The 14,156-nt window shown below is 42.8% G+C and overlaps 1 protein-coding gene across 14 annotated transcripts in view; it reads right to left on the bottom strand.

The window, feature by feature from the left end:
- The window catches only part of DCAF1 (DDB1 and CUL4 associated factor 1), a 466,661-nt gene that overhangs the window by 215,892 nt on the left and 236,613 nt on the right, over positions 1 to 14,156 (bottom strand). For all 14 annotated transcript variants that reach the window (XM_029599562.1, XM_029599550.1, XM_029599554.1 and 11 more), the window contains one exon: positions 12,842 to 13,051. In XM_029599562.1, the coding sequence (XP_029455422.1) occupies positions 12,842 to 13,051 (210 nt within the window). The remainder of the gene's footprint in view (positions 1 to 12,841; positions 13,052 to 14,156) is intronic.

A 14,156-nucleotide genomic window follows, 5' to 3' on the forward strand; every position in this document is an offset into this window, starting at 1 on the left:
AGACCCTAAGGTTACCATTTTGAACTTTTCCCGCTGGAGGTACTTGTTGAGAGCACTTAGGTCTAGAATTGGATGAACACACCTCGATTTTTTGGGGATTAGACAGTACCAGGAATAGAACCCTAGGCCGTGCTGAGAGTAGGGCACTGGTTCTATTACCTTGGACTGGAGGAGGGAGACCTCCTGTTCCAGAAGAATGGAGTGATCGGATGTTCTCCATGTCGGTAGAGGTGGGGAGTCCAGTGGAATAGAAAGAAAGTTCAGATGATAACCCTGAGCAATTATCGCCAGGACCCACTGGTCTGAGGTGATCGAGTGCCACCTGTTGTTGAAATGGCACAATCGACCTCCCACTGGTATGTGGGGTAATGGAAGCTGGCTGCTGCTCTCTATGCAGGAGTCAAAAACCGGAAGCAGGGCCCAGCTGAGGATCTGCTTGCGGTTTTTGTTTTCTTGTCTGACGAGACTGGGCTTTCAGAAATGGTCTCGTAGAATGGGTTCTAGTTGGTGGTGGCGGGTAGGACTTCTTTGGGCAGAAGAATGACTTCTTAGAGTCCTTCCGGAAGGGCTGTTTTGAAGAGTACTCAGAAGGCATCAGAGAGAGCTGTCTTAGGGTCTCATGATGGTCCTTGAGTTCCGCCACTGTTAGTTGAATCTGCTCGCCAAACAGATTATCTCCTACACAAGGTAGGTCGGATGATCTGTCTTGTACTTCAGGACGAAGGTCGGAAGACTTGAGCCAGGCCCATCGTCTTGCTGAGATAGCAGCTGCAGATACCCTGGTAGCAGTGTCAAAGATATCGTAAGATGATCTGATCTCATGCTTGCCTGCCTCAAAACCCTTATTGGAATTGATCTTGAAATTGCTGAGGTAGGGAGTCTGTCAAGTCTTGTATTTGCTTAAATAAGACCCTATTATATTGGGTCATATAGAGCTGATAAGTGGCAATTCTGGAGATGAGCATTGATCCCTGGAAGACACGGTGACCAATGGCATCCAGAAATTTCTGTTCCTTGCCTGGGGGAAAGGAAGTGTGAGGTTTTGATCTCCTTGCTCTTTTCTGGGCAAATTCTACAACCACAGATTGGTGATCCAATTGAGGTTTGTGAAATCCTGGAGCTGACTGAACAAGATAGGTGGTGTCATCATTTCTGTGGACTGGAGCAACAGAGCCAGGATGTTCCCAGTTCTTTTTGAGGAGATCCAGAAGAACCTGGTGGATAGGGATGGAGGTTATTTCCTTGGGAGCATCCAGGAATTGTAGTAACTCCATGATTTGATGCCTATCGTCCTGTTCCGTCTGTAATTGGAAGGGTACCAATTCAGACATCTTCTTCACAAAATTTATAAAGGAAAGGTCATCTGGAGGAGATCGCTTTTTACTTTCAGTAGGTGAAGGTGGTGAAGGCAAGTCATCGGTGTCTGGTGAAGAATCATCAGTCCACGTATCGTAGGGATCAGCACCTGCTCCTCCAGGGGCTAGAGGAGGCAGGGCAGTGGGATCCCTGAAGGTCCTGGTCTAGGCTCCGAAGGACTCGAAGGAAGAACTGGAGGCACCGATGAAGGAATCAAAGGCACTGGCGCAGGCATCGAGGACATCGATGGATGGTTCGGTGGGGCCGACTGATGGATCGGCACCGATGGGTGCTTCGGTGGCATCGGATGTGTCGGCATCGATGGCTGAGGCATCGGCAGAACTCCCGATGGAGGGATGCGGAACGGTGTTTCTCTTCCCGATGACAAAGCAAGCGGGGAGGGCACCGGAGCCATCGGTGACCTGGGGTCCATCGGTGGAAAAGCGGCCATGAGCGCTTCCATCCTCAAGAGCAGAGGTGCCAACGCTGCTGGAATCGGGTTGATGATCGGTTCCATAATCTGTACCGTGTCGGAGGAACGTGGAGTTGATGCATCGCCTTGTCGATGGCCTCCTGACTATCCGGTCCAGTTCTTCTCGGAGACCTGGAGCAAGCAGCCCAGGCTCTGGAACAGAAGAAGGAGGCAGAAGCATAGCCGGAGGGACCACCGTTAAAGGCAGAGTCGCGGCTCCTGATACCCTGTCGAGTGAGGGTTGCCTCAGTGACCCAGTCGCCGAAAAGGTCTGTACCTTTTCTGGACGGGGTTTCTTCGACGGCGGCTCGGACAATGGAGAGGTCGATGATTTCGCTCCCTCGATAGTCCGAGACTTTCGATGCTGGTGACTATGTTTGTCTCTACAGCCCCCACGGTCTTGAGGGGGAGTAGAGGGTGTTAAAGGCCGAGAAGTTGTCGATGCTGGACGTCATCGGCTGGAGGTCAATGCTGGCGCAAAGTCGACTGTGCCGGTTCTGACGACGTTGATGCAATGGATGGCATCAGGGTTTGAGCACGGAAGAGAAGTTTCATCTTCTCCATTCTAGCCTTGCGACCTTTTGGTGTCATTAGGGCACATTTGGTGCAGGTTAGGACATCGTGCTCACATCCGAGACACATTACACAGATTTTGTGAGGGTCTGTGATGGACATGGTGCAATTACAGTCCGGGCACAGACGGAACCCCGACGCCATGGCCATGAAAAAATTGAACCGTGGTACGGTCGATGGCCAGTAGGCCGCGAGGGCCAAACTCGATGGCAATTGACTGAAAACGGGTAAAATCTCACCGGAGTACCGTGGCTTGAAAAACGTTGAAGGAGGGACCCCTGTGGGGTATGTTAAATTTTAGTAATTCCGTGAGGAAAACTTCTGTCAGGAATCTCTACAGAGCTCCTTAACCGTGTGGCTACTGCTGCGCGGAAAAAAGAAGACTGAAGGGGGACCCCTGCTGGCTGCAGGGTTAGTGCCATGCTGGGCATGCCCAGTAGGGGCCAGTCAAAGTTCTGGAAACTTTGACAGAAGTGTTCCGTGACTGGGCTCCATCCTGTGATGTCACCCATATGTGAGGACTACCATCCTGCTTGTCCTGTGAGAAAGTTCATTTACTTCAACTTCCAAAAGTCCTCCACACAGATTGAAATGCCAAGTTTGTATCTCTGTGCAATGCTGTCAAATACTCCATATGGTATGCATTCCAAATGAGACTATGCAAGGAAGAGGCAGACTTTTCATACTCTTCCAATTAAAAGCAATTTTTCATTTGGCTGCTAGGAGAAGCTGCCTAATCAAAAAAAATTTTTTTTTTGGAACATCTGGTATTGGTAAAACAAAAAAAATATTTTTGGATCCCAAGACAGGATAACTTTACATATATCAAGAATGAGAGACTGAATCCTTTTTTCCAGAAATGGAAAAAAGGAGACTAAGGGGTGGGAGAGCAAGGGAAAAATGGGAACAGGAACTGCCACTTGGGCACTAGAGGGAGAGCCAGGTGAAGAATGGGGACTGGGGATAGGAAAGCAAAGGAATAATGGGGACTGAGGAGTGGAAGAGAAGGGGTAGAATAGGGACTGGGATACAGGGAGGTGGAACAGCATGGGAAGAATGAGGACTGGGAAGAGATCAGGTGGGAACTGGAGAACTACGGGGTAGAACAGCAGGGGAAGAATAGAGACTGGGGCTGTGAGGCAGAGGAAGAACAAGGGATGGGGTTAGGAGAGCAGAGAAAGAATGGAGACTTGTGTACTGAAAGATGAGAAAGTAGGGGAAGAATGAGGTCCTGGGGAAAGGGTAGGGATTCTGTGACTATAGGGGGACTGAACAGACATGTGGATTGAGGACAAGTGGGGAATCAGGAGGGCAGGGAATAAGTGTAGAGGGAGCAAAGCAAAGATTTGTAGATGAAGAAAGCAGAGAGTCTAAGCAGAGATTTGAAGCAGAAAGTAAGAACTTGGCAATTGGATGGGTATGAGTAAGAATGAATGACCTAGAGTACTGGAGAGAATGTGAGAGGCAGTGGAAAGAGTTGGATGTTCAGAAGTTGAGAGAGGGTGGGAATGTGTCTCAGAAGGCAGTGAAAAAAAGAGTAATAGGAGGCTCAATAAGGGCATGAGCAGAAAAAAGAGGCCAGGGAGGGAATCAGCAACAAGGAAGGAGTTGGGATTTTGAAGGGATGAGAGGCAGACAGCAGCAGATGAAGGCTAGGCAGCATGTGAATATACAGGGTGGAAATGGGGGAGAAGGAAACAGGAAAAAACAAAAGGAACAGGATGCTGGGGAAGCATGAAAGAAGGGGAAATGGGAACTTGCGAGTGGGAGATTGAAGCTAGTAGGTAGGTGAGTAATGAAAAGCGGAAGACTGATGACTGGAGGGTTACAGAGAAGAAGGGGTGAAATCTGGCTATGGGTGGATAGAGAGGGAGAGAAGAGAGCAATGGACAAAGAATGAAAGGGAAAGAATGTTAGAAACAGATGTAGGAAAATTAAGGTAAGAAAATTAAATTGGACAGGAGATCCTGTTGAAGAACTTAGAAGAAGACCAGGACCAAATAAATTGAGCACACAAAGGTAGAAAAGAAAACATTTTATTTTTACAAAAAGGAATATGTTAGCTTTAGGAATATGCATTTCTTATTTCCCTACATGCTGCTCAATATAGGTAACATAGTATTGATGGCAGAAAAAGAACAAATCTGCCCAGCAAGTTTCTTATGGTGGTAACTGCCACTCCATGCAGGTTACCCCCAAGTCTTAAGTTAAGGATATTTTTAGATAAAATCAAAGCTAAGCAACTGCCAAACCTATAACAAAATTACTGCTAGCAATATTTTTTTTTACAGGTGAGCAGCCTTGATAATTCAAACAATGCTGTTCAAGCATGCTTTGCTTTTGGATATGGCCACAGAAGTACTTCTGTACTTTTCCCCTAATATCTGCGTATCAGTACCCCGGACTGTAAAAGTCAGAGCCCAGCATTGGCTGTCTGACTCCAATTCCTCTTTTATCCCCACTGTTGAAACAGAGAGCAATTGCGTCAAAATCATGAAAGCTAATTGGTTATGGGTAGTAACTGCCACTCCATGCACGTTCATTTACATGCTGTAGACTTTAGGGATCCACAGTGATTATCCCATACCTTTTAGAATTTTATTTATTTTTTTTTTACTGTTTTCTTCCTTACCACTTCTTCCAGAAGGGCATTCCAGGCATCCACCACCCTCTCCATGAAGAAATATTTCCTGATGTTGGTTCTGAGTTGTTCCCCCTAGTGTTTCATTTCAGGACTCCTAGTTCTACTGTCTGCTTTCTAACAGAAAAGGTTCAAAGTTTGTGCATCGTTAAAAGCTCTCAGGTATCTGAAGGTCTGTATCATATCTCTCCCTGCATCTCCTTCATTCCAGGGTTTACATATTCAGATCCTTCAGTCTCTCCTCACAAGTTTACCAATACAATTTCCAGGAAATTGATTTGAAATGTTGCTTTGAGCTTTATCCAAGTACCTTGGGTTTTGAGAGTGTCTATATGAGCTCCCCAACCTAAGGTGGATGCATCTGTAGTTAACGTTATCTGTGGTACTGGTTGCTGGAAGGGTAGGCCCTTGCGCAAATTGTCCTTGTTTGCCCACCAAAGCAGGGATGAACATAGCTGGTGGGTTACTTGAATTGGCGAGGATAGTGGTTGAATGGCTTGGATCCATTGTGATTTTAAAGTCCATTGGGTTACCCTCATGGCGAGCCTTGCCATAGTTGTGACATGAACTGTGGAGGCCATGTGGCCTAGTAAGGTTAGAAACTGATGAGCTGTTGCATGTTTCTTTGAGTGAATTGAGTGTGCTAACAGGGAAAGTGTTGTTGCTCGATCCTCGGGTAGAAAGGCCTTTGAGAGGATGGTGGTCAATTCTGCTCCTATGAATTGAAGCAGGTGAGATGGAGTAAGATGGGACTTTTGATAATTGATGAGAAAACCCATGGAGTGAAGTACAGTAATTGTTCGACTGAGGGAAGTCAGAGTTCCTTGTTGAGATTGACTTCTGAACCAGTCATCTAAGTAGGGAAAACATGGACACTTTCCTTGTGCAAGTGTGCTGCTATTACTGCCAAACATTTGGTGAATACTCTGGGAGCAGAGGCAAGTCCAAATGGCAGTACTCTGTATTGGAAATGTTGACGACCCACCATGAAGCGCAGGTACTTGCGATGAGGAGGGAATATTGGAATGTGAGCGTAAATGCATTTCCTCTTGTTTTGTGCAAAATACAAAAAGATATCAGATGCACATTTCCCATAGCTAACAGAGAAAAACCAAGACTTACAACAAAAGAATGAGCAAGAAAAACGTTATATTCCTAGGGGAAAGAGGAGAAACAGGGCTATAGCAACAAAACATGTGGTATCATCTCACCAGGCTAGAAAATGAAACTTGGCCAGAGACATTACGGACCAGCACCAAAACCTGAGATCTCTCATACCCTTTCTAACCTATATTTTTTACTTGATTAACATTTTGTACTTTCTCTTATTCCTACCCTTTTAATTATTCTATATATTACTTTGATAACACATGTAAAATTGTCATGCCAATAAATTTATTTGAATCTAAATCACTGATCCACGACCCAATCAAATTCATATCCTGATGCAAACAAACCACAATTTCTAAGACATTGCTTTTACTGTAGAAATCTCCTTAAGGTCTTTAAACCATATTTGTAGTTCCAATCTAAAAGTGATCTGTCCCAGCTCTCTCTCACTAAGCTCCTCACCCTCCAGCTTGAATCTGAGAAAGCAGCATGCCTCAAGCTCCACAGCTTTCCTTCCTCTCGAAGTTTCTCCGGAGCAGCAAGTTGTTTTAATTCAATCGATTTTCATCACATAGATCTACTGCCAGTAATATGCACCTCAGGAAGTGAAGGAGGGAGTAAAAACCACTGTTGACTGCTCCAAAAATTGCTTTCTATAAATCACCCAAAGAGAGCTGTTCCCAAGCAGTTATTTCTTACTGTGATGTCACTTCCTCTCCATCTAAGGCTAATTTGTTGGATTATCTGAAGATCTCATAGTACATGAGAATATTCTCCATCATACTTCATGCAGATGTTCTGCAGAAGGATACCTCCAATGGTCAGTACTGTCAATGACTAACGTAAGGGGAATAAGACCTAAAGTAAATGGGATATTCTGTGGGCAACAAATAGCAGAAAGAATACAATCATTGTCAAATAATCCAAAATCAACTGCAATTTAAATTACATTAAATAATTTGTGCCAAATAAAATCTGTGACCGTTAACTAAGGAAGATAATCATTTTACTCTGGCCATTCCTCTTTCTCCAAGAAAGGCAGGAAGTTCCTAGCACCACTGCTGCACACTGAGTTAAGAATTTCAAAGTATTGTGCACAATGATTCTAAGCAGAGCCGTAGCCAGGAAATTTAGCATCTATGGCCAAAGTGAAAAAAGTGTGCACTCACCCTGCACAACACACAACATCACAAGCTGGGAGACTTTAAAAAAAAATTTGTATTTATGAATTTACAAAATAATTCAAGAATCCACTTGAATGGAAACAGTAAATATAACACATTGATCTGAAAATGTTAATTACAAAGGAAAAATCAGATCACATTAACTAGTCCTCAATAAAGAGAGGAATCCAAGGTCACAACCCCAAGAAAAATTTAAAAAAAGGAAAAAAATAAAAAAGTACTAGCAAAAATTGGGGTAGCATTACAAAAGGAGGACTTTTAGCTAAACGACCTCACTCAATCTATACAAGACGAGATGAGCTTTGGTTAACCCCACATTTATTACTCAAAAAGGCTGTTAATTGAGATGGCTGAAAGAAAACATATGAAACATCCCAATACTTTAAACATTTACAAGGAAATTTAAGAAGGAAAAAAGCCCCAAATTGAAGAACCTGGGGTTTCAACAACAAGAATTGTCTTTTCTTCTTTGTCTGTCTGGTAAGATCCGGAAAAATCTGCACTTTAAAATTCGTCATACATCCTAAGAATCCAATCTCTATCAGATTCAAGTAAAAAAGTAACTATTAGGGTAGTCGGAATAACTGTTTCCTTCAGATGTTTCCAAGATTGCAGTGAGGTTAACATTATCAGACTTTATAGGTGAAAGAGTCTGCAAATTATTTGAATCTAAGGAACTTTTCTTAAAAGGAGGCAAATAATCAATCCTTGATATTACAGGAAAAGCTTGTTCAGGAACTTTAAGTATATCTGTTAAATATCTCTTCCACATATCTTTAGGTGACAGCAGTAGACCTTTAGGAAAGTTTTTACAATGAAGATTCCATGCGCGTAATTGATTTTCCATAAACTCAATTTTATTGGAGTGAAAAATATTTTCTGTGCACCAAAATTGTTGTAGAGCTGAAGAACTTTCTAACTGACTTTTAAAATTTTCACATAGTCCTTTATTTTCCCTTGTCTCAATTTCCACCAAATTCAAACGAGAATCAAGTGCATCTATGGTAGATATTAACGGAGAGATCTGGGCAAGAATATTTTGATTAAGCTTCTGAATTGCTTCCCAAATAGTTTCCTAAAGTAAACTGTTTGGAGCTTATCAGTTCCAAAGAGCCATTCTGCAAAGGAATACTTCCAACCTCCTCCACTGAGACATTGAGAATCTCCAACAGCTACGAGGCAGATCGATCAGGAGCCTCGGGCTCGGAGCGAAGTGCTTGAATATCAACCTCTCCTGGAGAATCAATGCCTCGCCGTAGTTTCTGTAACCTTGCCTCAGCGGGGTTAGCAGGAGGCGTCCTCTGCTCCAGGGATAAAGATGTAGTCAGCTCAGGGAGGTGCTCAGGTTAGTCTTCCTCCCAATCCACCTGTAGCGAGCTCCAACACGGAGCTTCAGCTCTCCGGCGTACATGTGTCCATAGGGCAAGACAAGGGAGCTGCCGAAGCCTCGCGCTCCTGAGACCTCCTCTTTCAGGCGGAATGCGGCATTTTCGAAGGTAATAAAGCTAAGGCAAAGAGGAACGCACAGACACTGAGCTAGTGCGCCATCTTGAATTCCCCCAGCTGGGAGACCTTTTTTAATTAAAAAAAAAAAAACCAAAAAACTTTTATAATCTATAAACAGACACAAGTGTGACTTTGGCTGCAGAAGTGTGTGGACGTGATCCATAACCCCTACCCAACTGATTAGTGATCTCTGCCTTGTTAAATAAGTAGGAGTTGAAAAAGGAGTGTGTTCCTAGGTCAGAGTGGAGTTGTGCTTTTATTTGCCTTATTTAATGCATCAACATTATTTTATTTACATGTATTTTATCTTTAATGCCTATGTTTTTATCTTCTGAATAATGTATGTGCTATCCTTATTATAAATTGCTTAGACCATGCTATGTTATATTGTCATGAAAATAAGCCTATCCTTACAAAATTATACTTCGCTGTAGTTTTACAATGCTTCAATGTAAAGATAGTATGACCTGTAACCACACTATCTCACTAGATGTTATGTAAACCGATGTGATACTCTCTGGTGAATATCGGTATATAAAAACAAACAAACAAACTGCTTAGACTTATGTATAAGTGGTATATAAAAAACTTAAAATAAATAAATAAATAGGGGGAATCCACTGGCTCTTCTGGAAACTGTCATGAAGTATTGGGTAATGGATACCTGTCTGGTTAAGCGAAGTTCCATGAAATTTTATTGAAATTATCAAACTATTTTGAATAATGTTTGAATGTTATAAAACATTTGATTTTAAAGAATATTAGTAAAAATATTAGTAAAAATATGAACACTGTAAAAGCCATTTTAAAAGACTGTTAAAGTAGTGTGTTTTGGCAAGCGATTATTAAATTATAAACCAAGTGAACTGATACCTCCACTGATAAAGGCTGTCAGCTTCAATGAGCATGCCTTTTTCCCTTATTAATTTAATAGAATAATTTGATTGTACTGAGGGTTTTATTTTTGATTATAGTAATTAGGTTCTAGATCTCACTAACAGCAAGCTCCCTCAAATATTAGGCATATTGTAATGCACACAAAACCCTGCTAAATCATTGTAGCAAACCTGTAAAACTAACAGCATCAATCCACAAAAGTTACACAACCACCACCTTACCTATGAAAGGGCAACACTGCAAATATTACTACAGGCCCTAGAATACCAGTAAACTGCCTACTAGGAAAATAGAATGAAGCAGACTAAGATAGATTATTACACACTAACAGAATACCTCACCTTGGTCATGCATGAAGAACACAGATGGACCCTCACCAAATACAGAATAAGCCACCACAGACTAGAAATATGCTGATAAAAACTGAATTAGAATCTTTTGAGGTTTGGTCACTCCAAAACTCTTGCGGATAAGTGTGTGTGTGTGGGGGGGGGGGGGGGGGGGAGATTCCAGTATTATCCTTCTTCCCATTCCCCACCCAGGACAGATTCCAACACTTTCCTGTGCTACTATACCCCCCCCCCCCCCCCCCCCGGGATGGACCCAACACAGCTGTCCTTTCCCCTAGATGGACATCAGCATTTTCCCTCTTTGCACCCCACCTTCAACTGGATAGATCCTGGCAGTTTTTCCCTTCTCACCATGGCCCACTCCAGGTTGAACCACAGCATTCTTCCCCTTTTCTTCTCCCCACCCCCTCAAAGTTGAACCCCAATATTCCCCCTCTTCAGTATCTGCCCTCCACCTCTTCATCACCTACTTAATTGAGAGGATACAATGGGACCCATGGCAGAACCTTGGGAGGGGCCCCTAATCACAGGTCCCCTTCCACTCTTCCCATGGCTGCTCTTCACTTCTGTCCCTCTTACCCATCTTCATATTTCATCACAGCCCCTTATCATCCTCCTCCTCTTCTTCCTTCCTCCACCAACCAATCAGCCACTTCCTGGATCATCTTCTCCATCTTGCCTCTTCCCTTCCCAGATCTTTTCCTCTGCCTTCCCCCTAGCTTCCCAAATCCTTTTCTCTCCTCCACCTGTCCCACCTCTTCTTGAAGCTTCTCTTGTCTCCTCTCTCCCCCCCCCCCCCATCCCAGCCTGTTTCCAAGTCTCTAGTCCTTCACCTCACCTTATTTGACTTTGTGCTCTGACCAAAAATATTCTCAGGTGGCAAGTGGGCTCTATTCTGAGCCTTTCCAGACAAGTCCTGAGCAGCTGCCTTGATTGCCACTCCTAATGCTGGCACTGGGTGGGGATACATCTCACAGCTAAACAGCATTCTTCTCCTGTATCTCTGCAGGCACCACATGCAAGGTCAAAATGTGCAGGCTAGCAGTTCTGCTAGTGTTCTCATGAGATCAGCAGCAGAAATGCTGGCCCCAAATGTTTGAACTCTCTTGCATGGCACCTCCAGAAATACAGGAGAATGCTGAACAGGAGAGAGATTTTTCATCACACCTACTGCTCATCAGCTGGCCAAAGTAAAGAGGAGAGGAGAAGGAGATCTATCATTGGCCTAGATTTATCAAATTGCTGTAAATATCGCATGTGATAGAAAAAGGGGTGTGTTTTATGGAAATAGCACACATTGTGATAATTAGGCAATGTTAATGCATTTTCCTACCTGCAAAGTGCTCATTTCACCACTAGGGGAGAGAGAGACAGACTATCTACAAGGCCCTTGTAGTAGTTAGCTATTTATATCTCTATAGGAGGCCCACCTAGTAACAGGAAAGTACACGCTTGTGAAGATTTGATGTTCTTCGGAGTAAGGAAACTCGCACAAAGATGAGATTTGCACAATGTTCTCTCAACCTAGCTTGATGTCACCCAGGTAGAGAGTCCAAGCTAGGTTGAGAGAACATTGTGCAAATCTCATCTTTGTGCGAGTTTCCTCACTCCGAAGGAATCAAATCTTCACAAGCGTGTACTTTCCTGTTCGTATGTCTCACTCTGCATGTCAAAGTGGTCCCTAACCCCTACACTGCTACCTAAACCTCACCTCGAGTTACTAGGTGGGTCTCCTATAGTAGCATAAATAGCTTACTCTGGTGCCACCCTCAGAGGCATTCTCTCCTCCCTCCCCCCACATCTCAGGCCCTTCCCCCCACATCTCAGGCCCTTCCCCAGCCTAAAAATGCCCAAAATGTAATTTGTGAAAAAAATCGCAAATTGTGTTATGGGCATAACACACGATATCGCACAGCTTAACGCAACTGAAAAAGGTGTAGTTATTTTCGGTATCATGCATTATGGCTTCGCAAAATGCAAAGCCAGCCCACTTTTTTGGAAATCCCGCCTCCAACTCCTCCCCAATCCCTCCCCTTTTAAAAATTTGCATTGCACCATGCTTATGGTATTTATCGTGTGCGTTAAGGCATGTTGAATGCGTTAAAGAGTTTTCGCATGCGAAAAACGCCTTAATGCATGCGAAAACACGATTTGATAAATTACCCTGATTGTCAAGTAGTGGAAGGAGAAAGTAAACCTCAGGAAAGCAGGGCTGGGACAATGAACAGCAGTGTGCACTCCGCTTGCACCACCAGCCTCCACAGTGGATAACAGATGTATGAAGGGGTCAGTGAGGCACCCCCCGGGCAGTGGTGCCTATGGCAGATGCCATATTGGCCATAGGAATGCTATGGCTCTGACAAACACTTTTGTTGAGTGGCAACTCCTAATATGAAATACAGTGCTATGTACCTATATTTTAGATTTTTTTTTTTTTCATTCTTTTGTGCGCATCATTTTTTTTTTTTTTTAAATCTATTTATCATTGCATCATTTTGCACTTGTCTATATTCAATTTCAACTGTCAATATATTTGCTCAGAGTCACAAGTTTATAGAGTGGGGGAGAAAAGGAGGCAAAACTACCAGTTTCCCCTAGCTATTAATGTTTATTGTAATTTTTATGCGTTTGTACATTTGATGTATTGTATTTATGATATATTGCTATTTTTTTGTATAATTTTCATGTTTTATGAACTGCTTTGGGTTGGAAGGCAATATACAAATATACATTGAGACTGTAGTTCACTTACCTTGTAGGGGGGCTGTGGATGAATGAGGATGCCCCCCTCTGTACGCTGCAGCGACTGCTTCACATGTTCTACCTTGATGGCCAGGTGAGCCTCGAAGTATCTGCGCAGTGCCATACATGTGTGCTTCCCTGTCTGGCGGCTGGCGAAAATCTCATCATCGCTCAGAAGTGCACCCTGGTCCTCCAGATTCAAAATCTCCAGGGTACTGATCTATAAGAAACAGCCAGTCACCTCAAAGACTAATTTTATGTCTCTATACAGAGATGCCTCAGTGACATAGACAAGAACCCTTTCATCAGTTCATCTTTCAGTTCTGATGGGTTTTTACTTCCAATTAGAAGGAAAAAAACCTAATACAGCAGCCAGTATTCAGTAGTTAAAGAAGCCCTTGCATTTTCTGTTCTGCCTCAATGACTCTCTCTCTCCTCCAAGACAAACATGTAGAAATGTGCAATGCTCTAACAATAAATTATAAAATATGATAATGGACATGTGATAAAGTAGATAAACATTTTCCAGCAAGTACTTTTAGTACTCATTTTTGCGTCTCATCAAAACCCCACTTAAAGCTACTTTAAAAAGAGCCCTTCATCTTTTCTTCAAGCTTCAGAAAATAGTATAGCAACTAGGGCCAATTTTTTGAGACTTTTGCTTTGGATAAAACTAAATTATTCTTGCAATAATATTTTAAATATAAAAATGAGTTGTTTTGTGTTCAGAAGGTTTCAGTTTTCCCAAATGTGTCAAGAGAGACAAGTCAGGAGGAACATTTTTTTTTTAAAATTCTAAAATTATGTGTTTTAGTGATTGGGGGTACGTTTTTCTTGAAATTCCTCTCCAAGTGCTTAGTCTCATATCAAGGGAATCGGCTCATATTCATGGACCCTTCACATATGGAAGTATTTTTGGTGGATAAAGAGGCTTAAGAAGTATTAGTAAGAGGAGGGTTAGGATCAGTATTCTTAGTGATATATTTTCTCGTCTTTTATGGATTGAAGTGTTTCCAATTAACGTGGACTTGAAGTATGTTTGATAGGTTCCCTTTATGCATTATTCTATTTCTTTTTCTTTGTAATATATGGTTGAATTTAAGAAAAATTAAAAAAAAAGAAAAAACCCCAAAAAACCCCAAACCCTATACTCGCTGCAATACCATGCAATACTCAAGTGCATGTTTCCCTACTTCAGAAAGTTACTAAAATCGTGGCCCTTCCAATCAGCTTTTAGCCTTCAGCAATAATATGGAGAATAGCGCTCACACTCTGCAACCACCACTGTACCATACCAGGCATCCTCCAAGAGTGAGTGACTACAA

This window comes from Rhinatrema bivittatum, chromosome 4 (assembly GCF_901001135.1).
Source record: "Rhinatrema bivittatum chromosome 4, aRhiBiv1.1, whole genome shotgun sequence".
In the NCBI taxonomy this organism is placed as follows: domain Eukaryota; kingdom Metazoa; phylum Chordata; class Amphibia; order Gymnophiona; family Rhinatrematidae; genus Rhinatrema; species Rhinatrema bivittatum.